A 27,417-nucleotide genomic window follows, 5' to 3' on the forward strand; every position below is an offset into this window, starting at 1 on the left:
AATCAAGTCCTAGAAAAATATACATGGTACAATTTTATTTATAAAAATTCTAAAAATACACAACAAATAACAAACTGATGTTTTCTACATGTGCAGTGACAGGAGTAGTTTTGTAAGTGCTGAATTAGACATGATTCTCTGATAATGCCACGTAAGTGTATTAAAATTTTACTCTCTTCTTAATTTCAACACTTAGTCCAACTTCAGAATGACCTTCTATAATTACAGAATAAAAATCATCCATCTTTCTTATTCGATCTATATGGAGAAGAAAAAAGAATGCCAAGGTGGATATATGTATCTATCTGTATCTATATATGTATATATATGTACACAACTTTATTTTTCAGTTTATCAGTACATCCAACATGATTCTTTCTGAGTGATACATCATACTAATTCAATGTGTTCCCCAAAGAAACTTCTTAGGCTACTTCTCTCAGAGTCCCTGCTGCAGCCTGCACAGTGAAGGCTGCAATAGAAATGTGTCTCTTCACTTCTTCCCAGGCCTTGGAAGGATCCACCTTGCTTTCAATATCAAACAGAGCATCGAAGATCCCCGGGAATGACTCCCCCATATACTTGTTGTGGCTGCTTGGAGCATAGATGACATGTCTGTTGATAAAAATAGTTTGCTATCAGTTGCTCGAATTACATATACAAGGGAAAAAACAGGGACATTCTACAATTCATGGATTGTAGAATTCTAATTGGCACTTGTCAACTAAATTTACAAGTTCAATCTCCAAAGACTAGTCTATGAAATATGTGGCAATTAATTATATTTTGACTTTAGACAGATGACGTAAAGTGGCTCAGAGCAACAAAAATGATGACAACGAAAGCAACAACAGCTTGTCACCTACTATGGATCACGCTTGGCATTAAATTATTTACCTATCATTTTTCTAATCCTTGAAAATAAACTCTACAGAGTTGATATTATCATTTCAAAGAGGAGGAAGTTGAGGCCTGGGAGATGAAGTGATCACTCTCAAGGCACACTGCAAGAAGTGATCACTTCAAAATACCACTCTATCCTCTGAAATGTAGCACAACTGTGATTATAGGGTTTCATTTGTGACCAGACAACCTATCATTGTGTTTTTCTCCTATTTAAAAAAGAAGTCATGTTATAATACCTAGCGTCAAGCATGAAGAATCATTAAAAACAGTTTTATAACATTCAACATGACCTAGGAAGAAGGTGATGTTTTACTGAAGGAGCTAAGCCAGTGCATGTAACAGCCCTGGAAGAGAAGGACAAGTTCCACAGTAAAGAGGTAAAGAAGGAAAGGAACATGATTATGCCACTAAGGGGAATCCATTCACCCTGTTTGGATGATGCCCTTACGCCCAATTCCAATTCTTTCATAGATAATCCCTAAACAGAAAGATGAGGTCGTTTCTGGCTGGTCAATGATCTAATTCTTTCTGAATACTTAGTAAGATCAACCTGGGGATAGTTGGTGTTTATCAGAAATAATTGTGATTGTCAAAAATTAGAAGAAAACTAAATGTCAACATTAAGAGGTAGAGTAAATAAATATATATTTATTATGCCTTATGTATATGCATAAATACACATATATTCAAAATAAAATGAGAGGGGCTAAAATTATGTATTACCAAAGGACAAACATGATTTTATATCTGACAGGTAGAGTTGGGGAGATTTTTATTTTCTACTTCTGACTTCCTGGGTTTTCTAAATTTCCTGCAATGAACATATACTCTTTTATATACAGAAACAAAAAAGATAATAAAATAAAGATCTGTAGTAATCATATTACATTATATAAATAAGTAATATATTTATCATTTACTACATATATTTTGGAATTTTTTATATGCTTGCAAGAAATCAACTATATTTTTCCCACAGAGCAAAAAATAAGAAAAAAATTATATTAAAATATTAAGAGTCACATTTTTATCCTTACCTATAAAAAGGCCTGTCTGGTAATCCTAAAGGATCAATAAATGCTCGTTCCAAAAACATAAGTTGATCATTCATAATTCTTAATAATATTGGGCTAGAAAAGGAAAGGAATACAGTTGTAGCTTCATGAAAATATGTGCACTACCCAGCAAAAAAAATTCAAAACAAAACTAAACACAGCTAATATATTTTAAATTCCTATAACATGCAAATTAAGAACAGTAGCATGCATAGTTACATTTTTTAAAATCCTACAAAATACTACTCTGCTGAGGCTTATAAAAGGACTGAAAAAGTTCAATGTGCCCATGGAAAAAAAATATAGTAATTTTTATTTATATTGAAATAATTAATTGATAAACCTAGGTATTCAAATATAGGCAAGACTTTTTTTCATCTTAAGTCTCATAATAATCTGTTCATAGAAGTCATTTCAATATTGAAATGGAATAGTCTATTAATGTTTAGTAGGGTACCTGGGGAATTATATATATTTACCAAATGACAGCTAATAATATTTTTATTATTATTTTTAAAGATAAACCTATCATGAACAAAAGGGGTGGTGCTTATTTCACCCTTTCAACAATATTTGAATGCCTGCTATGTATCAGACACTTTTGGCTTTCACAGAGCTCACATTCCAAAGTGTGTGGGACAGCGTTACTGTAATAAAAATGACCCAATACAACTGAAAATTTACCAGCAAGCCTGGAGTAGGGCAACAACGTTATTAAATTCAACCTATTAAGTCTGTCATAATTTAATTAACTAATGAGAAATAACCATTACCATAAGGAATCATAAATTACTTTATATAAAAATTTAATTATCTTAGTTTTGTTATTTTTTAGATTTAATAATAAAACAATGTGCCCATTACTATTCTGAAAGTTTACAAAATTTATTCTTTTTAATCTTCAGAGCAGTCCTCCAAGTTATGCAGGATAATAGCCCTGTTCCACAGGTGACATAGATTCAGTAGATAAATGACTTGCCCAGGTTCACAACTAGAAAGTTTTAGAGTGAATAGTAGCTCAGTACTATTCCTTCAACTGCACTATGTTGACAACAGGAAGACAGACTAATTAAAGGCCCCACAGTTTGGATTTGAGCTAGTTTCAACTTTCATTTATTTAGCATCAAGAACTCGGGTTTTACGATAGTATAAAGGTAAACTGGGCATACACTTTACCTGTGAGCAGTTCACATAAACTAACAAAGGCGGCAATTGAATGAACCATAATTTCAATAAGACGTTACAGGTTTCCGAACCAAATTCATAAAGCATTGCTACAAACACAAAAATTCATGTGGTTACGCACACACCCCATTTGGATGTTCCTTGTACAGAGCAGGGTTCAATCTGAAATATCCCTGGGAGGTAAATGCTCACAGCACCAGACGTACGTAAACAGGATCTATTTCCACCAGAAGCAGGCTGGCCTCCCTAGGGCTGGAGGAGGTAGGTCTTGAGGTTGAATACTATGTGAGCATAAAAGTACCAAGGAGTCAACACTATATCCTTTGATGGGTTAAGGGATTGATTTAAGAAAAGCAGGATTCAAGAAGTGTCTCTTCCTCACATTTCAAAGTTTTGGTTGAGAAACTCAACATCCACTTTAATTTACTTTAGCCAGCATTTACTCATATTATGTACAAAGCACGGCTCCAGGTGTTTCAGGATATGTAAACATAATATAGAGACACAAACTGTACCTTAACTATCATTTAGAGATGGTAAGACAAATACAGAAATACTCAAGGAGGTGAAAGCTCAGTGTCCTGGATTACCATACCATGCCAACAGCAGTTCTCCACAAGGAAGAAGCGTCATTTATTTAATGATAGAAAATCAGCTTAATAGACTATATGGTGTTTGGCATATCTCTAAAATTTATTTATAATTGTTGATTTTTTTACTCATATAAAAAATTCGGAAAGAATTGTAAAGTATAAGACAAAAAATCTTCCTATTCACCCAAGAATAACACGATTATTATACTAATTGGTTTTCTGTAAGATTTTCTCTATATTCAATAAAATATTGTATATGTACAATTTTATGACCTTTTTGTTTGCTTAACATTTTATTACAAATATCTTATTATATTTCCTTTATAACCATCAGTGTTAATCTTTACAAAATGTTTAAATGGGTGGACATCTGATTGTTTAGTAATTTCTGTCCTCATAGGTATTAAGGCTGTTTTGAATTATCTGGTATTATAATTTGTAACTTTCTCTGAGAAGCCATTTTATTCCCTCAAATTTGAGACTCTTTCCTGAAGAAAAAAATTCAAGAAATAGAAATACTATGGCAAAGTGTAAGAACCCTGTCATGGCCCTAGAAACTTTAACAATATGTATTTATGCTTTTTAATAGTTTAAAGCAATTCACAATGCTATCAGAAAAACATGAGAGCATTTGCTTCAGTGTACTGCCTGAAGCAATGTGTACATACAAATTTTAAATTGCTACTCATTTGGTATGAAAATAGTATGACATGATTTTCATTTGTATTTTTGAATTATTAGTAAATTGAATACTACATGATTTTCATTTGTATTTTTGAATATTAGTAAATTTGAATTTTTTTTATCTGTTTCTGCACAGGTGGTATCTTCTTTTTGAATGATTTCTCTTGTCTAGTGCCAGTATTTCCAACTTTGTTCTTTTGATTTTCTTATCAATTTTCAAAAAAAAGTATTTTTATTATATCTATATTACCCCTGTCCATATTTTCTGGAAAAGAGTTTTTCCAGTCTTTTATCTTTGATTTGGAGTATCAGTTTCCATATTATTAACCATTTTAATATTCTCAAATCTGATTGCATTGTTATTTCTAAACTTGGAATCTCACTTCCAAGATATTTCAATTTTTACTAAAAATTTCTTCTATCCCTGTTGTTTATTTTTGCATAGAATGTGAAGTGAGATTTTGAATTCACTTTTTTATCAATTCCTGAAAGAGCTTATACAATATTATTGTTGAATACCTTTCTTTCTCATTTGACTTTAATGTATCCTTCATTACAAATACATCCTTATATATCACTGGTCTATTTTTTGTTCTGTCTGCTCTTTGTCTTTCTATGTATTCTTGCATCAGTCTCCAAGGATTTGATATTTGTATCGTCACAATATTTTTAATATAGAGTAGATATTCACTCTCAAAATTCTACCTTTAAAAAAATTGTCCCTAACATTCTCTTTTTCGCCAGTCTTAAAATTTTGTTCATATTATGTTTTACTTTTGTGATTTTACAAGAATTAATCCCAAATGCTTAACATCTGAAAAAAAACTAATGGCTTTACCTTATTTGCTAGTCTGGATATACAGAATTTTTCCAGGTGGAAGTGGAGATTAGGAACTCTTTGTGTGGGTAATGACATTAAGAAAAGGGAGGAAGAAGGTGTGTTTTGGGAATAGGAGAGCTTGGTTGAAGTATGATTTACAGATGTTGAAAGAACAGGAGATAAAACTGGAAAAAGATGGGGACACACAGTGGAGGACCTTCAATGTTAAGGTGGAAATTTTGTAACTACCACTCGGTTGGTAGTAAAGAAGGTACCAGCATTTCTCAACAGCACATGTGCCACTCAGAATGTCAAAAATATCTCTTTGAGGGATATGGCAGCCCTGTATAGCCCTGTTAGAATGAAGAGAAAGAAAGCAGAAAAAAACTTTCCAAAGATACTTCAACAACAAAGATGTCAGCTAGTATTTCTTTTTCATTATATCTATTACATGCATAACTTATATCTATATATATACAACGTACTTGTTTTTGTCCAAGTCTTGGAGTCTCTCACTGAAGTTAGAAGCAATTTCTGTAAAATTCTTCACTGCAGAAAATAGTGATTCTGAAATAGAAATGAGGACCTAATGGTATTGTTCTATAGTTCAAGCAAAGGGAACAATATAGAAGGTTGTTCTCTTTTGTATTTAACAAGGTATTTATATTTTGTATATTGCAAGACAGGCATCAATGAAATGGACGATATATTTATATGCATAAAATATTTGATCATATGGAATAGCAATTAATAATAAATGGGCCTAAGGTAGATCATTACATTTTAGAGATTAATAGAAACAAACAGACTGTGAATTTTGAAAAAGGAAGGGTATCATACCAAATGACACACTGTATGTTTTCATTTCTTGTGGATGTTTCATTGAAATATTGTAGATTTTATCAGCATACTTTCTTAAAACGACAGCATAATCTCGACAGTCAAAAGGGAGCACTATGGAATTGGCTAGTTCGAAGACGATTCCTCCTCGAACCTGGGCCACAGCAAGGTGATACTTAAAAGCTGGATCATAAAACTTTTCCACTAATTCATATGTTTCATAGACACTGTGATACAGTGGATAGCTGCTGAATTTGTTTGTTGCCTACAAAAACAACCCAAAAAACAAAATATATCTCTCGTGAGATAACTTATACAAAATGCATAGTATCATAGATACTGTTAATATTAGTAAGACTGTTTCTGTCAGCAATGAATAAAGGAAAGTATTTAAGTACCTCAATAAGCCACTTACTAAAGGGTTAATATAATATTAAAACCCACCCCAGGTTTTCACCAGTTAAAAAGTATGTGTATATAACATAAACAATACTATGAAAATTACCTTGGATAAAACCTAACATTCTTGCCTTTAAGAAAACAGGAGATGTAACAGAAATGTTTCGAAGTAAAGACAAGATAATGTTGCATTTGAGTGAAAATAATTTAAGAAGACAGAGAATCATTAGAAGCAAGGAAATAAGCATGATACAATATTATATAGGGCAATGCTGCAAATCGTTTAATGACTGAAATTCCATGAATAACTTTCTGACAAGCAGTGTGCTGACAAGTGAAGAGTGAACAGTGAGGGTTTCAGTAGTAGATCCAAAATCTCACTAAGTAAAGAAGTAATGCTCAGACGGGTATAGAAAAACAAGAACATACACAAAAGGCAAGAGAGAACAACTTTTCAAATTCCGAGTTGCTGATTTATGCCTTTTGCCCATCGTTTAGATGCTTACCTATTTATTCATTTTTTTTTTTTTTTTTTACTGATATAACAGAACACTTTATATAGTGGTGTGTTGAGAGTGGACTCTGGAATTAGCCTGCCAGAGTTTGAATCCAGGCTTCATGGCTTATTACCAAATAACTCTGGGAGGTTATTAACCCAAAAGTTATTAACCTTTCTTTGCTGTAGTTTTCTCATAAGTAAAATGTAGATAATATTAACATCTACCCTCATCACCAACCCCAATGGTAAGAGATTATAAAGATTTTCTGTCTGGGGAGAATAACTAGCCCAAGACAAAAGACCTATAGATACTCAGCGTTAGTTGGCTCCCAATGAAGCAACAAGAACACGCATTCTCAATCCCTCTTTTGTGAAGCTCCCCCTACAACAAGCACCACCCCTGCGTACAGGGCTTCAATCAGCTTTTTATGGTCTCACTCCCAAATAAGATACATTGCCAAAGAGGGCCAGGCATTTGAAGAAAGGCTTTAACTTGAAAGATACAGACCAAGCACACAAACTAAAATAAAATCAACCCACAGTAAGGAGGTACTACGGGGAATGGAGGGAAACAATAAAAAAGAATGAATGAATGGCAGAGTTGAGAAAAATATCCCAGAATGTAGAAAAAGACACAGATAAGAACACAAAAAAACAGATAAAGACATTGGAAAATAATGCTACAGATGCTAAACAAATTAATAATGGTTTGAGAAAGAGGAAAGAGGGAATAATCAAAGAAAAAAACATTTCCTCCAACTACAATACATAGGTTTCCAGAACAAAGAGTCCACTTTGTTCCCAGCTCAGCGTATTAAAAATGGCATAATACACATGTACACCAAGGGCAACACAGCCATAAAGAGAAGATACTAAAATCTTCCTTTAAAAAAAACCAGAGGCGGGACTTCCCTGGTGGCGCAGTGGTTAAGAATCTGCCTGCCAATGCAGGGGACACAAGTTCGATTCCTGGTCTGGGAAGATCCCACATGCCACGAAGCAACTAAGCCCGTGCAGCACAACTACTGAGCCTGCGCTCTAGAGCCCGTGAGCCACAACTACTGAAGCCTGTGTGCCTAGAGCTCGTGCTCCGCAACAAGAGAAGCCATGGCAATGAGAAGCCGGCGCACCACAATGAAAAGTAGCCCCCGCTCGTCACAACTAGAGAAAGCCCGCGCACAGCAGCAAAGACCCAATGCAGCCAAAAATCATAAATAAATAAATAAATAAATAAATGAATGAATGAATTTATTAAAAAAAAAACAAAAAAAAAAACAGAGGCAAGAGATCAAGGAACAAGGGACTTCCCTGGTGGCACAGTGTATAAGACTCTGCACTCCCAATGCAGCGGGCCCGGGGTTTGATCCCTGGTCAGGGAACTAGATCCCACATGCATGCTGCAGCTAAGACCTGGTACAACCAAATAAATAAATAAATAAAATATAAAAGAAAGAGATCAAGGAACAAACAACATCTCTCAACAGGCAATGAAGCAATGAGTTCACAGTTCTAAGGGTACAGAATTTTCAAGCAAAATTTTGTGCCCAGTCAAATTATTGAAGAATTTTGTGTAGTATAACAGACATGCAAGGTGTTTAGCTGTCATTCACCCTTTTCAAGAAGTGCCTGAAGGATGTGTTCCCAAAAACGTGGAGAGTAAATAAGAAAAAGGAAGAAAAGTCTGGGAAACAGAAAATCCAAAATACGAGTGAAATGAAGATACTCTCAGATTTCTTAGTGAAGGAAAATTTCACAGCCAAGAGCTGTGCCACAGGCAGAAAGAATAACCAGGGAACCCAGAGAAGCAGAAGAGCCCCAGCGGGGAAAATGGACTCAGCCAGTTCACCTGATGTGTTTGAATATACTAAGAGTTTGAGGTGAGTTAAGTATGGATACACGGAGGAAAAACATGTCTTCTAATCAACAAGGGTAGCACAACTATATATTGAAAAAATGCCATGAGGGAAAGCATTTGGGGGTTGGGAGAAGAAGTGATATAAGAGAACTGAATGCCTAGCTTTCCTAGTAAGAAGTAAATGGATAATACCTAAAACTGACAAAGAAAGAAGTAGCAGTAGAAGCATATTATTTACAAACATGCAGATCGATATCAGAAGAAACCAATTAAAATACTGAAAGAATTTCAATTTGCTGAACAGAATCAGAGATGGAACAAGCACGGTGCTTAAGTCACTTTTTTTGATCCAGAATTATTTGTTTAGCTAAAATATATTCATAACTAACCATGAAGAACTTACTGATAGACTTACCCAATCTTTAGTGTACCGTGCTCTGCCTGAAGCAATTCCAAGTCTTTGGAAGAACACTTCAAAATCATTACCAGATCCTAATTTGCTAATCCTTTTAGGGATAAAATACAGGATTATTTGAGTAACTTCTTCACTGAGTACAGATCAAAATTAATTAAACTAATCTCCACTCAATACTATAAATATAATTTTTAGATATATTGCCTTGGATATATTTTAGATATAAGCAGCAAAAAAAAAAGGGGGGGGGGAATGTCAATTCTGATCACAAAATATCTACTTCCATAAGACTGTTTTAGGGAGAGGTGACCATTGTTCTTTTGGGTTTCTGGATCCAATTCCAACCTGTTTGTGTGTGTGTTGTCGGGGGGCAGTTCCCCACACCAACAAGTGATTCTCCAGGCCATCAGCTGGGTATTCTACAATTCAACTCAATTCTGACATTGTCCATCCAGAGATAGGGTCAGGTTCCACACATTAAGGGCTCAGTCCCAAGAGACTGTCACCCCCCACACACAAACACCACCAGTGCTCCTGACCAACTGGATGTAGATGGGAGGTTCCCACGAGCCCCTCCTTGGGTTTGCTAGAGATGCTCATAGAACCCAGAGAAACATTTACTTACTAGATCATCAATTTATTATGAAAGGTTATAACTCAAGAACAGCCAGATGGAAGAGATGCATAGGGTGAGGTATGGGAAAGGGATCAGAACTTCCACGCCCTGTCCGGGCTCGCCGGACTCTTCTAGCACCTCCACGTGTTCACCAACCAAGAAGCTCCCCAAACCCAACTCTTTTGGGGTTTTATGAAAGCCTCATTCCATAGTCATGATCAATTAAGTCATTGGACACTGGTGACTGAGTCAACCTCCAGGCTCTCTCCCTTCCTGGGAGGTTGAGGGTCAGACTGAAAGTTCCAACCCTCAAATCACTTGGTTGGTTCTCCTGGCAACCATCCCCCACCTTAAGTGGGGTACGTGTCACCTCATTAACATAACAAAAGACACCTTTGTCCCTCTCATCACTTAGAAAATTCCAGGGGTTTAGGAGCTCTGTAAGAGATCAGGAGGACCAAATATGCACTTCTTATTATGAATCACAATATCACAATTGTATGTTGCTTTTTTAGAAAAAGATTATTGAAGTTGGAAAATATTTTCCTTCACTAACTTTTTTTATTACCTATATTTGTTGTACATGATAAAGTTAAAAGAATCAGAAAATTTTCAGATAACTCAGATTTAATTCCCATCCTTAAAATTTTAAATTATTCGTACTGTTATCTTTAATCTCAAACTACTGAGATATTTATTCCTCTTCCCGTGCTTGTGAAGACACAACTAAACCTGAAATGATGCCTATATTCTTCTTAGAACATTATGCAGTTAACAAAACACTTGTTAACCGTATAATGTTCAGAAAAAAGAATATTTATACAGTGATGAGAGGACAGACTTAAGTGCCATGTGTATATATTACCTATTCAAAAGCGAACCATATTTTGATGGCCTACAGATTTAATTTCAAAAGACACAGCAATATTTTGTAAGCAGATAGGGTAGGGGGTCCCTGGAGAAAGAGAACTAGGCATGGCTTTCTTGACATAAGACAACTCATTTTTGGCCTAAGCCATTTTGTGGTAAAGGCCTGGCCACAATGCTTATCCTTGAACAGGTCTCAGTAATTAATGATCTTAAGGCAGCAAGAGAATTTAGGAACAAATGACTTATCAGGCAAGAGAGGTAACAATAGCAAAGATAATAAATCAGTTGTAAAGACTCCCAGTTCTGCTACAATGGTAAAGATTAGCCTGAAGAACATTTTTGAGCTGTTTTGCAGAATTTGGATCCCCTTGAGTACTCAACCCCCAGATCAGCTGAAACCTAAGGAATGATGATGTTGACCCTTTCTGAACTCAATCAACTAAAGCTTGGACTCTGTCAAACTTTGCCCCAATTCTATACTGAATTCTCCTCTGCTCAAACCCTCTCATGAATATGTATGTACCCTTAACTTGAAACTTCCCCCATTTTGCTGTCCAGGGAGACACTGCTTTGGAAAAGATCCCCAGTACTCTCCTTACTTGCTGCAAGTAATACATCCTTCCTTCTACCACTCTTTGGCTTGGTTGTGCCATTTGGCTGACACCCACCAGGAGGCAAACCCAGTTTTTGGGTAACAATTTTATTTGTAAACCTAAGCATCACTTTTTCTTTAACAGATATCAGAGAATTTTAAATTAAATTTTTATTATTTGTTGAAAGAAACTACCCTTTTATTTTCAACACAATTTCATAGTGAATTCAGTAAACAGTTTTCTTTGTTTACCTGGGCAAGCCACTGAATTCGGGTGAAGGGCTTTTTTCATTCCAGCTCTCAAAAAGGGATTTGCCTTCAAAACCTTCATCAGGACTTTGGAGCTACACAAGTTAAAAGGAAAAAAAAAAAAGAGAGAGAATACTTATAAATCAGATGTTTTAAAACCTAAACATCTATTAACCAGGGAATGAGTAGCCAAATTATATTCAGGAAAATAAGGAATGCAATTCATACATTAGCAGTCATTAAGAATTACAACAGTGAGTTTCTGACAATATGGGAAAATGCTCATGTTATTATATATAATGCACCTATTATAAAAAAAATACATGGAGTGTATGGAAAAGAAAGCTATACCAAATTATTACCAAGCCATTGTATTCAGACGAATGGTCACACTGTAAGATTTTTTTTTTTTTTTTTTGGTCTATTTTTCCAAATTAAGGGAGGCTACTCTCAAAAACACATTCCTCCTCCACTTATAAAAAAAAATGAAAAGAAGCAAGCTGGTTAAGGGAAGGTTTGTTTATTTGGTTTTTTGGTTTTTTTAAAATATTGCTTTGTGCCAACAAGTTTGTCAAATAATACATAACAAGTTTGTCATTAAATAATACATAACAAAACAAATGCACTAATATTTTATTTAATTATTTGAGTATTTATTGTAATTGTGTTAAACACAGGGCTTTCAATACATTTTCAGATTTTACAGATGAGAATTCTAAGGGAGTACAATATGCCCTACTATTGAATGCTAAACTCAGAGCATTAAATGTTATGCCAAAACGTTTAGCACACTAAACTGTAACTAATACTCACTAAACTGTAACTGAATAATATATGGTATAAAAAGTTTTTATTTTTTATTTAAGAAAAGTCCTATGCTCTATTTTTTTTTTTTTTTTAAAGAAATTCACCTTCTTTTATTTATTTATTTATTTATTTATGACTGTGTTGAGTCTTCGTTTCTGTGCGAGGGCCCTCTCTAGTGGCGGCAAGTGGGGACCACTCTTCATCGCGGTGCGCGGGCCTCTCACCATCGCGGCCTCTCTTGTTGCGGAGCACAGGCTCCAGACGCGCAGGCTCAGTAATTGTGGCTCACGGGCCCAGTTGCTCCGTGGCATGTGGGATCTTCCCAGACCAGGGCTCGAACCCGTGTCCCCTGCATTGGCAGGCAGATTCTCAACCACTGTGCCACCAGGGAAGCCCTATGCTCTATTTTTTAACAGGTTCAACTCAAAAGATTTTACAGGCTACCTATTCTGTGGAAGACTTTTTGTAGATGTCAGCCATACAAAGTTTAATAATACAAATTACACACCATCTACTAGTGGGAACTATAAATAAAAATGTGGAATTCATGTGCTAGGTGCTATAATAGATGGATGTGCAAAGGTCGATGGGAACACAGATAAATGTATATAAACTTGGGGAGAGAGAAGTTATGTCAGCATCTTAAGTCATAAAATACCAATACATAAAGCAACAAAATAATTTCACTCAAGCTTACAAATTTACACAAAACTTTGATACAAGGGACAGTACCACTCCATTTATTTTAAGTAATATGAATTTGAAATAATGTATTTAGAAATATATTACTAAAGTCACAGTTTATCACTAAAATTTGAAATACCGCGAATCATCTTCCCCAAACGAAAACAGAATTTAAAAAATCCAAAACTGCCAAGCATCATATAATTTCAAACCTGACCTAGAAAGTAGTGTTTTTGCATTTGTCACAGGGTGCCACCAATCTACCTGGTAAACAAATATAACTGCCAAGCTTCCTTAGCATTGACCTCAAATTACATAAATGGTGGGGATTCTCCGAGACACAGTGTTTCAGATATTTAATTTTGTATACACTTCATGGGAATTGTAAAACTGCAGGCACCTGACAGAGCTCTTAAGTAACAATATGAATAGATTAGTGCCAAATTAAACTTTTCTATTCCTACTGGAGACGTTAATAAATTAAATTCCATGCTTGGGAAACCAAAGCTTAACAATATGTTTAGGATCTATTTAAAATCCCTATGTGAGGGAAATAATTGTCTTTCCTGGTAATTACATTTCAATTGGTAATTCTGTTAAATAAGCAAGTCTTTTTATCCTTTCCAGTTCAAATCAGGTAATTAGCAGTAACAGCAAAAATCTGCCATGCAAAATATTCCTTATGACTAACTTTAGGAACGGTGGCTTTATGGGGCAGGAGAATTAAAATGAAGAGTTGCCTATCGGTCCTATAGAAATTCAGGCACCAGCTCTCCGCCAGGTTCAGTATGTTGTGCTGCTGTCAGAATTAAGATAACTTTAGCTCAGTGGACTGAAGCCCACAGCAGGAAATCAGGAATTGGGTACATGGTCTTACCCAGTCTCTGTCCCAGGAGTCAGCACCTGGTTTTTTACACATTCTCTTTCTCAATCGGTTAGAAATGTCAACTCTTCCAGAGTCCTAAATTAATTGGTATCATTATATTAAAGAGTAAAAACCAGTTTTAAAATTAGGGAGTTAAACCACAGGACCAAGTCCTGGTTCAGCTACTTGAACAAGTTGTGTGACTCTAGCGGCTAATGCTTTTCGGGCTCAGTTTTCTCATTTTCAAATGGAGATGGTAGACGCAATGCTCTCCATAGACCGCCTCAGATTGGTGTGGGAGAAATGGGCAAAAGTTATAAAACAACACAGATGTTTAACATAATAATGCCACCTCAAGAAAACATCATTTGTAGAACTTAAAATTCCATGTAATTATTTTTACCTCCTTTGTTAGGTTGTATACCAAGCTGTACATAAGTGGGGTACAATCAACTCTCAGAGTGTAGTTTCCTGAAAGACAAGAAGATAGTTTGTGTTCTATTTCATTTCTTTATTTTATTCTTCCATTCAAAGACCATTCCTAACTCCTTAGCCAGAATGATCCCTTTATAACGTAAGTCTGGGGAATTCCCTGGTGGTCCAGTGGTTAGGACACTGGGCTTCCACACAGAGGGCATGGGTTTGATCCCTGGTCAGGGAACTAAGATCCCGCAAGACACGTGGCCAAAAATAAATAAATAAATAAAACCTAAGTCTGATCAAAACTCTCCAACTCATCACTCAATAAAATTCACCCTCATCATGACCCTTGGTGCCACACATGAAACAGCCTCAGGTCACCTCTCCAAATCTTCACCTCCTACTCCACCCAAGCAAACGTTCTATACAAGAGAGATAATAAAAGTACTTACCTCACAGGAATATTGTGTTAAATAAATGTTTATATTTAAACATTGGTTGGTACTTTGTGTGAGTTAAATTCTATATATGAATGTCAACATGATGGAAATACCTCAAACTGAGGACAGTAGTTCCTTTGAAGAGACGGTTATTTGAGAATGGTTTCAGTAGATACTGTTTTCTTTGTAAATTTTGCATTTTAACATTAGAAAGCTAATAGATGACTTATTTTATTATTTGAAAAATGAACAGTTAATAAAATTTTAAATATAAAACAAAGTGAGACAAGCTGTGTTCCAATCACAGAGTAATGAGTGTGCTATTTGCTCTTGATCCTGAAAATGCTGGGGAGACAATGCAGCATTTTAAACCAGGGAATGACGTAAACAGCAAAATCAAAGATTAAAAAAATGCATTAAAATCAAGTCTTAAAAAAAAAAAAAACTAGCAATAAAGAGAACATTATTCTACTTTTGAAGAATATGTGTTTGGTATACTTATTCTGTGTGGCAAAGGTGTTTCATCTTCATATGTGTGTTTAAATAAGGATAATAAGGAATTCCCTGGTGGTCCAGTAGTTAGGACTGTGTGTTCTCACTGCCGGGGGCCTGGGGTTCAGTCCCTGGTCAGGGAACTAAGATCCCACAAGCCGTGTGGCATGGCCAGTAAATAAATAAATAAGGATAATAATAATCCAAGCAAACATTTTTGAACATTTACCCTGTGCAAGGCACAAGTCTGGGAGTTTTGCAAATATTAACTTCTTTTGCCCTTACAAGAGCCTTTGAGATATGTGCTCTTCGTAACTCTATTGAGAGGTGAGAAAGTAACAACCTGAGGTCACATAACTATAACAGAAAGTAGCAGTGCCGGGAATAAGGCCAAGCCCTGAGCCACTAACTAAGGAAAGTTAGAGGAAGGAAGAAAAGATAACTGAAACGCACGAACTAACTTAGGGGACAGTGCAGCTCAGATGCGTGGACAAAGAAGAAAATGTAAATGCCAATGCGCCTCCATCAATATGCAATGCTCCAACTATTTTTGACATGGCAGATTTACTAATAAACTAAAGAAAATATTCTATAAGTCCACCCTTCATTCATTTATTCATTCATTTGTTGCACCCATGCAAACACCATTTATTTAATAAGACATTAAGAATCCAGGAATGAAGAAGTATGATCCTGCCTGTTCCTGGAGGAAAAATATAGTCTAGGAAGGGAGAGGGTTTATAAAACAAATAATTACTTAATAACAGCAGTGATGAATGCTACAAAGATGGTTTCCCAGAAAAAAGTAACATTCCTGGGGAGACTGTAAGAATAAGAATTAAACAGATGGTGTGTCGAACAGCAATCTGAGTACAGAGAACAGCAGTTGCAACGGCTGAGAAGTTGCATGTGGTCAAGGGACAGAAAGATTCGTGCAGGGCTACAGTATAGTGAGTGACAATGGACTGTTTCAGTTTCTTGAAAATCGACTTGAGATTGTCCCTTAGTTTGAATCTCTGTTTATCAAAGCAAATCCATTCTAAAAGGCCTGTCTTCGATGCCTATCTCATTTCTCAAGCCTTTCCTGACGTTGCTATCATTCTCTCTTCTGAACTCCAAGATCAGTCTGATAATATCCTTCTGAGAGTACCTGCATATATTAGAATCCTAGACTGATTTATTTTATCATCTATACTGAGTCTTAAACTCTTGAGTACTAAACTATTCTTTACTAACGCCTAATTCCTTTGAAATCCTGGAAAGTACACTGCATAGAGAGGTGCTTAGTAAATATTTGCTGAATTGAAGAAAAAAATATTTAAGACGAAAAAATTCTTGGTGAAAGATGAAATCTGGGAAACCAGCATTTGTTTTCAAAATTTGTATGCATGATATTATGATGACAGTAGTTAAATCATACCTTTTTGTTACCCCATTCTAAAATCATAGAAATCTTTAGTTCCATAACTGACTTATTCATTTAACAGATATTCACTGAATTCCTACCATAGATAAGGTAATCTGCCAGAAGAAACAAACAAATCATAGAGTGTTGTTTGGAGAGCCCAAATCAGCACCCTAGAGCTCACAGCTGCCATGAGCATGACAAACCAAATTCCCTCACCACCTGTTCATGGATTTGCATTCCTAGTTAGTGCATAATTTACGAACTAAACTGCTGTTACTACCAAGATCATATATTTTCCTATGAAACCAATAATATTCACCTTCTATAGAAGAATCAGCATTAATATAGGCCACACCACGCACTTGAAGAAGTCTGGAATTCTCCTATAATATTAAATAAATAAATAAATAAACAAACAAATAGCCATAACCCCTTTCTAAAAAAATGCACATCTACATTTACTGTATGGAGGTTTCTGAATTAAGTTGGCCCAAGTTCACCCCAAATTTGACATGTAAGATTTTCAAGCATACGTTTGAAAGAATTTCAATAAAGGTCATTGGTAAGAAATAACAAGCAAAACATTTTTAAGACTAAAATTTGAGATGAGACTATCCACATTCATAATACAGTGAGTGGAAAAGGAGTTGATTTCTTTTTTTTTATTGGGTAGTTGCCGTGCGCAGGCTTTTGTGCGCGGGATTTCTCTAGTTGCGGCGAGCTGCTCTTCGTTGCGGCGTGCAAGCTTCAGTAATTGTGGCACGTGGGCGTAGTAGTTGTGGTGTGTGGGCTTTGTTGCTCCGCGGCATGTGGGATCTTCCTGGACCAGGGATCAAACCCGTGTCCCTTGTATTGGCAGGTGGAGTCTTAACCACTGTGCCACCAGGGAAGCCCAGGGGTTGATTTCTTAACCACACTATGGTTTAATCCCTCAAATTAAGTTCTCCTGTGTTATGACACCATCTACTGGTCAAAACTTTAAAACTTTTTTCCTCAGCTTTAAAACACTGACAAAGTATAGCAGGATTTTTTTTGATATAAGTGGATTATGAATCTCCAAAACAAGCAATTTTCTAAGTGTCCTGACTGTAAGAAATAAAGTGAAAAAACATGCAGCTCTAGGTAATGAAAGTAAGATGAAAGAGGCAAATCACACCCTCAAAATATTTAGGCTCTTCTTTTTTTTTTTTTTTTTAAAGTTTTTATTGAATTTGTTACAATATTGCTTCTGTTTTATGATTTGGTTTTTTGGCGGCAAGGCATGTGGGATCTTAGCTCCCTGACCAGGGATCGAACCCGCATCCCCTGCACTGAGGCGAAGTCCTAACCACTGGACCGCCAGGGAAGTCCCTAGGCTCTTCTTGATGCCAGCATAAATCTTTGTCTACAGGAACACTACTTTTTTTTCTACCCCAGAGAAAATTGAAGCTTACAGGGCTTCTCATAATTCCTAGATAATAGGAGCCAAGTAAATATTTATAGCATGACTAGAAGTTAATGGGATGTTAATTTTGCATATGTTTACAAGTAACACTTCTATTACACAAAGCCAACAATGCATGCAGGTAAAATTACTTTCCAAGGAGCCTAGTAAATATTCTGTGGTGGGGCATTCCACTTCACTTTTAGCATGATTTAGAGTAGGTCATTACGATATGAGGAAGACAGTACAAGCTCAAGTAGTATTTAAATGTGATTAGCTTTAGGAGTTAATTTGAAAAAATTAAAACATTATATCTTATTATGATGTCCAGTTTCTAGTGAATTTACTTAGCTACTATCACACTCCCAGACAACGAAGATAAAATTATTTCCACAATTGACATTAAGTGGCTTTAAAAGTTCAAACAAAACTTAGTTCTCAAGTGACGAAAAAATTTTTATCGTTGATTTTTGAACAAGAATATGTTGCTTCAGACTTTCCGGAAAAAAGTTTGAATATTTTCTGGCTGGATTGACCAGTTATTCTTACATTCTTGTGAATTAAATACTAACTGCTTTATTATTATGAAAATGTATGTTATATCGAATTATCAACTAACCTCTGCCCACTCAGTGGAACCAAGAAGACCAAATTCTTCTGCATCCCAGCTTGCAAACAAAATTGTTCTTCTAGGCCTCCATCCTGAAATATATGTGCATACTTATAAAAGCTGGGAAAATGCATAATATTGCCAAGACATCACCATGCCCAGCAGAGTAACAACAGCAAAAATTGATTGGTTGTTTAGGAAGGGTGAATTATGGTGACAATCTTTACTTAACTTCCTTTTGAAAGATTTTAAAGCTTATCTGTCAATACAAAAGAGCACATCTGTATTGAAAAAGGGGGAAATGCAGACATGGTAAAAATCCTGTGAGATCATAAAATAGTCTAATAGGTTTATAATGATTGCCTATGCTAGGAAGCCATCTGTGGTCTGCAGCTGCCTAGAGTGAAAGAAGAAAATGCTGGATGTGGTCTGTGCTCTGAGACAATAGAACTGAGAGAAAATCCTTTACAACTCTTCCATGCGGTGTTGGCATCACACAAACAATTGTTCAATGTCAGCTGGTTGTGTGATTTCACTCCATTCTCTGCCAGAATTAGTCAACAGAAGCTCCATTCGCAACACTAGTGTCTGCTGCTGCTGAAAAGTACACCCTTCATTAGGACGGTCATATGGCTTGGAGTTATAAACACTGATCTTGAAGTTAAAGAAAGATCTTATTTCAAGCCCTGGTTCTTTCACTTATTAGCAGTATGACCAAGGGAATGTTACTCAAACTTGTTAGGCCTCTTGTTTCTTCACCTGTATACCAGGAAGAGCAGAGAAAAGATAACACTCCTTGATTGTTAGGAGGATTAAATGGAATAATATTTATAAATATAGCACTGAACAAGTGCTCCAGGCATGTAAGTTGTTATTGTTTGAGTACATATTTCATTTGTGCTTAAGGATATATATCCCTCTAGCTGTTGAGTCCAGAGCTTCATTTTTGTTAAATATATTAATAGCATTATTTAAATCTCCTATGAATTATTATTCCCCATCACTGCAGCCTTTTGGCATACTTTGTAATTGTCATAGTGGTGCTTTGTATTTACCACGGGAATCTTCTGGCAAAATCATGAAACTTTTTGCAATACTATTAAACACAACCTGATTCACAAACTATGTAAATTCAGGTCTCCATAGTTCTATTTTCTTAAAAAATAAGATAGCTGTGTGGAAAAAAGAATAGAGCACCTTTACATTTGATTTCAAAGAGTGACATCATTGTTTTGTGGACTGGGGGCCAGAAATCTGAATTTTAACCCTAGTTCTCTGATTCTGCCACACACCAGCTACAAAACGTTGGGTGAATTATTTGATTCTGGAAACCTCAGTTAACTTATTTGTAAAATGAAGACAGAAATAATTAAACATATCCCTCATCCTATGAGTTCAAAATAGATAACACTGTTTCTCTAAGAAAGTAAGTACCAGGCAAATGTAACATATTTTTACCACATTCATTGTTGCTAAAAAAAATATGTATGCATCACATTTACAGCCCGTAGACACCTTGTTTGCAGGATCAGTAAACAAAGTAGACCTTCTGTTCTCAGTATGTAATGTTTACTTTAAAAAGTAACCATTTGAACTCAATTTTATTTTGGTTTTCATATGAAGATTCTAAAATGACTGAAGTGACTGTGCTAGTAGTATAATCTTAAATTCTGTGAGAGAAATCAAAGCTGGGGGTGTGAGAGTGCAGATATCAAACTTTTGACGGCATCCTATTAAGCAGGAAGACCAGCATTTTTCTGAATAAGCTTTCATCCCCTCAGTCAGTTGATGTACTTGACCTGAGGCCTGAGGCTGGAAGATCCCAAGGAACTCCTGCTCACATTTCTCAGACCAGGACGCTTTGGCTTATGACCTAAATCTGGTGTCTACTCTCCAGTAAAGAAACCCATCTCCACCTTCTTTGTTGCCAGAGAAACCACTAATAGTATAATTCCTTTATTTCAGATTATAATTTAATATATAAATATAAAAAATATGAACTTTATTATATAAATAAATGAATTATTAAAAATGAATATATAAAAATGAATAAACAATATCATTAACCAACATAAGTAATATAGCTGCTAGTTATTGAAAGCTACGCTCTGCTATTAAGCACTACTAAGTACTCTATGCTACTAAGATGATATAATTTGCATGCAGCCTCTCTGTTGTGTTTCACACAAACCTATGAGGTGGTATTTTTATACTCACTTTACTGAGGACCAAACTGAGATTCAGAAAACATGGTCTTTTTACTTTTTGTTTACATTACCTTCTTTTTTCAGCTTTCCAAAACTCCTGACAATTTCATGAACAACAGCTGCTCCACTCTGAGGGTCAATGCCACCAAATACCCAAGAGTCACGGTGACCTCCAAGAATGACATATCTGTCTAGAAAGCATCATTGCAAAATTACTTGCCATTCCAGGTCAAGAATAGAGGAAATTGCAAATGACTCAATAGCATCTAAACACAAAGCACTCAGGACTCAAGTTAAGATAGCAAAGGTTCCTGAAGACTTTTGTAAATATATCACTTTGTTCTGAATTTGATGTATGAAGAAAATATGAATGTGATAAGCAAATGTATATTTCAATTAATTACAGTAATTTTAAGTATATAAGTAATGATAAGTGAGTATAAAAGTATCCTTATCCACTTCTTTATATAATTCTCTGTTACTCCTCTCTTACCTATTTACACTATGTTTCCAGTATTTTCAGAGTAAGAGAACACAGTGGCCAACTAACGATTTCTCCACTTCCTACTCCTTCTACTTAGTTTTTAAGGTACAGCTCAAAGATTCTACCTCTCTATGATCTGTTCCTATTTTCTACAGGGAGAGGGAATCGCACCCCTATCCAGCTTTCTGGGCAGTCTTTTCATATTGATAAAGCATTTACCACGGGGCTTCCCTGGTGGCGCAGTGGTTAAGAATCTACCTGCCAATGCAGGGGACACGGGTTCAAGCCCTGGTCCGGGAAGACCCCACATGCCACACGGCAACTAAGCCCGTGCGCCACAACTACTGAGCCTGTGCTCTAGAGCCTGTGAGCCACAACTGCTGAGCCTGAGTGCCTAGAGCCTGTGCTCCGCAACAAGAGAAGCCACTGCAATGAGAAGCCCGCACACCGCAACAAAGAGTAGCCCCCGCTTGCCTCAACTAGAGAAAAGCCTGCGTGCAAAAAAAAGTAAAAGGATTTAAAAAAAGCATTTACCACACTTAAATGTAGGGGTCTTCTTGTCTCTGGTCTGTGTCTTTTTTAAAAATCCCTCCATCCCCAAAGCCTAGCACAGAGCTGGCACAAAATATGTACTCAGTGAGATTCAATAAATAGTCAGTTGTACATTGTTTAGTGCTCATTGGAAGCATATCAATATTCTTTATCCCTGAAAGAAAGTACTGGCTACTTGTACAAAAGATATTCAGTTTAATTCTGTCTGTTTGGGTAGGAAATATAACCATATAGTTCCTAAGGAATCAAACATAATAAAGTAAGATTATTTTCAAATGTATCATTGGTTATCTGAAATCATATGGAAATCACATGTATATATATTCAACCCATTCCAGTGTAAAAAAAAACCATGTAAAGGATTCATTAACTTCAGGTTATCTTAATTTTCTAAGAGTGTTACTTATCGTTGTAATGAAGATATTTCTCCAGGCAAAATATGTGGTAAAGAAATCCAGAAAGCTCAGGTTAAACACCTGTAAACCATCTCTCCCTGCTCTTCCTCCCTTGGTCCTTTAATTGAAGCATGCATAGTTTATCAACAACCTCGGTCATCTGACCAATCTAGTCCCAACATTTACCTTCTTCACAACATGCATCACAATGTAAAGTTACCTCCTATTGATCTATTTTGTGTTTAAGTGAGTTCCATTAGGACAGAGAGTTGCTTTGCTTGGTTCACCTTACATTCCCAGAGCTCAGAGCAGTACCTGGCACCGAAGAATTGCCCGATCGATATTTGCTGAGCAAATGATCAATTTACCTGGCTCCACTGCCCCTCTGAGAGTTCCAATCACATTGTAAATTCTTTTCACTTTATTGTTGGAATGGATGTGCATCTTGACTTTGCTAATGCAAAAATAAAGGGCACAGGCTAAAAATACTGGTTAACAGCTTGCCACCCACAATTTTTAAATCTGACATTGTTTTGAATATTTCTAAATGCGCACAGGCAATAATTACATTGACCAATTGTCCAATTGTGAGGATATATGCGTATTGCCCTTTTCAACCTGTTGTTATGTCTCCTGCTGGTAGTAGATTTTACTTCTCAGTCATCCTCTGTAATTGTTTTTTGAAAAAGGTTTCCTCCCCCCTAAAGAGAGTTATAATAAAAATAGTCTCTTAACTGGGTAGAGAAGTTTCCAGTAAATCCAGGTCCCACATTGTAGGGCACTTGGAGACTTCCTTTCCAGCTGTAATCCGGTGGTGCTGATCCACCCATTTTTCTGTTGAACACAAAAAATATTATTAGCTGAAGGAAACCTTTGAAGTTATAAGTTACAATGTCCTTGAACTTGTTTTCTTGAGTGCCTGCTCATAATAGCTTCTATGAGTCATGGTAGTACAAAGTGCTTTGCATAGGGATATGCCATTTAACTCTTTTTTTTTTTTTTTTAGTAGATTAATCTCGTATTACACTGCCTTTTATTTATTTATTTATTTATTTATTTATTTATTTATTTTTGGCTGTGTTGGGTCCTCGTTTCTGTGCGAGGGCTTTCTCTAGTTGTGGCGAGCGGGGCCACTCTTCATCGCGGTGCGCGGGCCTCTCCCTATCGCGGCCTCTCTTGTCGCGGAGCACAGGCTCCAGACGCACAGGCTCAGTAGTTGTGGCACACGGGTTTAGTTGCTCCGCGGCATGTGGGATCTTCCCAGACCAGGGCTCGAACCCGTGTCCCCTGCATTGGCAGGCAGATTCCCAACCACTGCGCCACCAGGGAAGCCCTTAACTCTTAATACACCTCTTATGAGGTGGTTCTGCTATTACTCCCCACTTCAGAGATAAGGAGGGTGAGGCTTAGAGAGATTAGGTAACATGCCCAAAGTCAAGCAGCTGATTAGTGGCACAATCGAGATTCAAACAGTTGGCAAGAATTTGGACTCTGTGTTACCAGTTTCCAACAGTAAACCATGTGAAAAGTGCTCTCAAGAGCATGCTCTGAAGAAACAGCAGGTGTCAAACTCTTCGGAATTTCCCATTATGTTATTTCTCCCACTGATAAATACATTCCCAAACACATGTATGGTCATCCTTTGCAAAGTACTTTTGCACACATCTATTAGGGAGGGAGGAAGGGCGAAGGAAGGGATGTCACTTCAACCAACAGCCCCTCAAAGCTTTATACACTATTTATTTTTTTAATTCAAAAAGGTGGAAAGATTCAGGTGGACCAGCCCATATATACCACTAGCCCTGGTTATCTCTCAGCAGGTGATTGAGAAAAATAATATGATAATATCTGTGGAACGGTGAGGTTCTTGCTCTTTCATTTCAGCATATCTTCCTTTACTGTTTAAGAGCATGGATTGACTTATTCTTGATTTGGGCATGGAAACCAAATGTACTTTTGCTACCTAGAAGCAGATTGAAGAAGATGGCTCCAGACAAACTTAAGAGAGTGAAAAACATCAACCTGTCTTTTATGGCTCCATCTCTGGTCCACATACCTGCATGCACCCTATGATTTACAGTGAAACATTTTCTGTAGTTTCCTCCTTTTTTCTGTGCCTGCACACAGGTACTTATTCCCTGCCTACTCAGTTGAGGTAATGTGAATAGCTCAGCTTGACCTAGAATATACTATATGTGAAAAATAAAACAAGGTGCAAATTCATCAGGAAGTCAATTACATATTATAAGGAAGGTAATGAAGAGTCCATATTCCCAGAAAATAATAAAATATAAAGCCAAGATTACAGTGCCCCCACAAGGACAAGAAAATATCGCACATCTATGGAGAACTGAGGTTTTAGTCACTAAATTTCACTGGGATAATTAATCAGGGATATAATTTTCTTTAGGTCCCTCTTTCACTATATAAATAAAAAATAAATTCTGTGAAAATTAACAGGTTGAATATTTAAATTTCAAATCATAGAAATTTCAGAAAATATTGGAAATGTCTTTGAAAGGATTTGATACATCATAGATGCTCAATAAATATCTATAAACAACACTGAATTTAAAAATCTATATTGTGTAGCATATTAAACTTTATTTGTCCATTTAGCAAAGATTTGTTCTCTGTAATGCTCAAGGTACTGTATTGTACTCACTAAGGAATACAAATATGTATAAGACATGGTCATTCTACCAAAGAGTTTATAAGTCAGAAAAAGATAGATATAAAACACAGCATGATATATGATAGATAAAGTTCTGAAGGACAAAAGAGAGCTTGATTCCCCTTGTGGGATCAGAAATAATTTTCTTTCTACAGGAGGTTTCACTTATCTGGATTTTTAAAGAATGAGTAAGATGTGGGCAGGGAAGATGGAGGTAAAGAGCATTCCAGGTACAATGTATGATGTAAACAGGCACAAAGGCCGAAGAGTCAGAGCAAAAGTAAGGCATGGTGATTAATCTGGCTGGGGTATAAGATGATTAGGATACCATAACAGAGAAGCTTGAAAAGCAGTGAGACTTTGTTTCTGAGAAGATGCACTTTACCCTATTCATCCTGCTGAGTACAACTAAATTCCCTGGACTATAAATACATAAAAAATAAACATAAGACTCTGAAAGGTGGAGAAAAGAAAATAAACCAGCTCAGGACCTCAGGGTACAAGAAATGACAAAGTGGTGAGTTCCTTGGGTTTTCATGTGGGCTCTCATATCTCAGACATAGAGCTGAAGAAGCTGGCAAACCAGAAAAGCCAAGTGGCTCATATAAAACACGTTACCCAAGAAAAGCCTTGAGTATGAATACATACTTGAATACGTATACATATTCAAGTTCACCTAGAACAATTTTCAGGATAGACCATATATTAGGCTATAAGAAAATCTCAATAAATTTAAAAGGCTGAAATCATATCATCTCTTTATTAATCATACAAACCTTTTACTAACCCAACTGTAGTATAAAGAATTTAGTAAGCAAGGATTTTTCAATATATGCAAATCAAGCAACGTGATACACCGTATTAACAAATTAAAGAATAAAAACCATATGATCATCTCAATAGATGCAGAAAAAGCTTTGGACAAAATTCAACACCCATTTATACTAAAAACTCTCCAGAAAGTAGGCATAGAGGGAACCTACCTCAACATAATAAAGGCCATATATGACAAACTCACAGCAAACGTCATTCTCAACGGTAAAAAACTGAAAGCATTGCCTCTAAGATCAGGAACAAGACAAGGATATCCACTCTCGCCACTATTATTCAACATAGTTTTGGAAGTCCTAGCTGTGGCAATCAGAGAAGAAAAAGAAATAAAAGGAATACGAATTGGAAAAGAAGAAGCAAAACTGTCACTGTTTGCAGATGACGTGATACTATACATAGAAAATCCTAAAGATGCCACCAGAAAACTACTAGAGCTCATCAATGAATTTGGTAAAGTTGCAGGATACAAAATTAATGCACAGAAATCTCTTTCATTCCTATACACTAACAATGAAAGATCAGAAAGAGAAATTAAGGAAACAATCCCACTTACTATTGCATCAAAAATAATAAAATACTTAGGAATAAACCTACCTAAGGAGGCAAACGACCGGTACTCAGAAAACTATACAACACTGATGAAAGAAATCAAAGATGACACAAACAGATGAGAGATATACCATGTTCTTAGAGTAGAAAAATAAATATTGTGAAAATGACTATACTACCCAAAGCAATCTACAGATTCATTGCAATCACTATCAAATTACCAATGGCATTTTTCAAAGAATTAGAACAAAAAATTTTACAGTTTGTATGAAAACACAAAAGACTCCGAATAGCAAAAGCAATCTTGAGAAAGAAAAACAGAGCTGGAGGAATCAGGTTCCCTGACTTCAGACTATACTACAAAGCTACAGTAATCAAGACAGTAAGGTACTGGCCCAAAATCAGAAATATAGATCAATGGAACAGGATAGAAAGCCCAGAGATAAACCCATGTACCAATGGTCATCTAATCTATGACAAAGGAGGCAAGAATACACAATGGAGAAAAGACACTCTCTTCAATAAGTGGTGCTGGGAAAACTGGACAGCCACATGTAAAAGAATGAAATTAGAACACTCCTTAACACCATACACAAAAATAAACTCAAAATGAATTAAAGACCTAAATGTAAGACAGGACACTATAAAACTCTCAGAGGAAAACACAGGAAAAACATAAATCACAGCACCCACTTCCTAGAGTAATGAAAATAAAAACAAAAATAAACAAATGGGACCTAATTGCACTTAAAAGCTTTTGCACAGCAAAGGAAATCATAAACAAGACAAAAAGACAACCCTCAGAATTGGAGAAAATATTTGCAAATGAAGCAACTGACAAAGGATTAATCTCCAAAATATACAAACAGCTCATGCAGCTCAATATCAAAAAAAACAAACAACCCAATCCAAAAATGGGCAGAAGACCTAAATAGACATTTCTCCAAAGAAGATATACAGATTGCCAACAAACACATGAAAGGACTCTCAACATCATT

At 36.0% G+C, this 27,417-nt stretch overlaps 1 protein-coding gene across 3 annotated transcripts in view; it reads right to left on the reverse strand.

Moving 5' to 3' along the window:
• Window positions 1-302: 302 nt before the first annotated feature.
• The window catches only part of LOC137771532 (glutamate carboxypeptidase 2), a 59,201-nt gene continuing 32,086 nt past the window's right edge, over window positions 303-27,417 (reverse strand). The window contains exons 8-19 of one of the 3 annotated variants that reach the window (XM_068554996.1): window positions 23,101-23,199; window positions 22,734-22,819; window positions 21,006-21,125; window positions 18,737-18,819; window positions 17,014-17,077; window positions 14,338-14,405; window positions 11,582-11,673; window positions 9,252-9,342; window positions 6,084-6,237; window positions 5,729-5,810; window positions 1,944-2,036; window positions 303-615 (exon numbers count right to left, since the gene is read on the reverse strand). In XM_068554996.1, coding sequence (XP_068411097.1) covers window positions 426-615; window positions 1,944-2,036; window positions 5,729-5,810; window positions 6,084-6,237; window positions 9,252-9,342; window positions 11,582-11,673; window positions 14,338-14,405; window positions 17,014-17,077; window positions 18,737-18,819; window positions 21,006-21,125; window positions 22,734-22,819; window positions 23,101-23,199 — 1,222 coding nt within the window. In that variant the 3' untranslated portion in view covers window positions 303-425. Of the gene's footprint in view, window positions 616-1,943; window positions 2,037-3,129; window positions 3,428-5,728; window positions 5,811-6,083; window positions 6,349-9,251; window positions 9,343-11,581; window positions 11,674-14,337; window positions 14,406-17,013; window positions 17,078-18,736; window positions 18,820-21,005; window positions 21,126-22,733; window positions 22,820-23,100; window positions 23,200-27,417 lie in introns of those variants that run through there. The other 2 variants (XM_068554995.1, XM_068554997.1) reach the window with 2 other exon arrangements.

The sequence above is a fragment of the Eschrichtius robustus genome, chromosome 11, assembly GCF_028021215.1.
Source record: "Eschrichtius robustus isolate mEscRob2 chromosome 11, mEscRob2.pri, whole genome shotgun sequence".
NCBI classification, from domain to species: Eukaryota; Metazoa; Chordata; class Mammalia; order Artiodactyla; family Eschrichtiidae; genus Eschrichtius; species Eschrichtius robustus.